This window comes from Myotis brandtii, unplaced genomic scaffold (genome assembly GCF_000412655.1).
Source record: "Myotis brandtii unplaced genomic scaffold, ASM41265v1 scaffold197, whole genome shotgun sequence".
Classification (NCBI taxonomy): Eukaryota; Metazoa; Chordata; class Mammalia; order Chiroptera; family Vespertilionidae; genus Myotis; species Myotis brandtii.
In genome coordinates, this window is record NW_005357346.1 from 2491332 (window position 1) to 2492013 (window position 682).

The window sequence follows — 682 nt, forward strand, 5'->3', positions numbered from 1 at the left end:
GCTGGAGCCGGAACCGGGGCCGGCTTCTGTGCATGCTGCTGCTGACCTTCATGTTCATGGTGCTGGAGATGGTGGTGAGCCAGGTGACCTCGTCGCTGGCGATGCTCTCCGACTCCTTCCACATGCTGTCGGACGTGCTGGCGCTCGTGGTGGCGCTGGTGGCCGAGCGCTTCGCCCAGCGGACCCACGCCACCCAGAAGAACACGTTTGGCTGGATCCGGGCCGAGGTGATGGGGGCTCTGGTGAACGCCATCTTCCTGACCGGCCTCTGCTTCGCCATCCTGCTGGAGGCCATCGAGCGCTTCATCGAGCCGCACGAGATGCAGCAGCCGCTGATGGTCCTCGCGGTCGGCGTGGCAGGGCTGGTGGTCAACGTGCTGGGGCTGTGCCTCTTCCACCATCACAGCGGCTTCGGCAACAACTCCGGCCACGGCCACTCGCACGGGGGTCACGGCCACACCAAGGGGGTCCGCGGCAAGAGCAGCCGCCCCGGGGACAGCGACCACAGGAGCCCGGGCGGCCAGAGACCCGACCAGGAGGAGACCAACACCTTGGTGGCCGGTAGCAGCAACTCCAACGGGCTCAAACTGGGCGGGACAGGTGAGGAGAGAGTCGCCGCCTCAGGTGGTTGGGTTTGAGGAGCCGAGACCCTAGCCTGGCCCGGGGCGGGATGGGCCACACG

At 67.6% G+C, this 682-nt stretch overlaps 1 protein-coding gene across 1 annotated transcript in view; it reads left to right on the plus strand.

Annotated features, from left to right (window-relative positions):
• Positions 1-2: 2 nt before the first annotated feature.
• SLC30A1 (solute carrier family 30 (zinc transporter), member 1) overlaps positions 3-682 on the plus strand; it is a gene marked incomplete at its 5' end in the record, with an annotated part of 7555 nt that continues 6875 nt past the window's right edge. The window contains one exon of the mRNA XM_005865184.2: positions 3-600. Within this exon, the coding sequence (XP_005865246.1) occupies positions 3-600 (598 nt within the window). The remainder of the gene's footprint in view (positions 601-682) is intronic.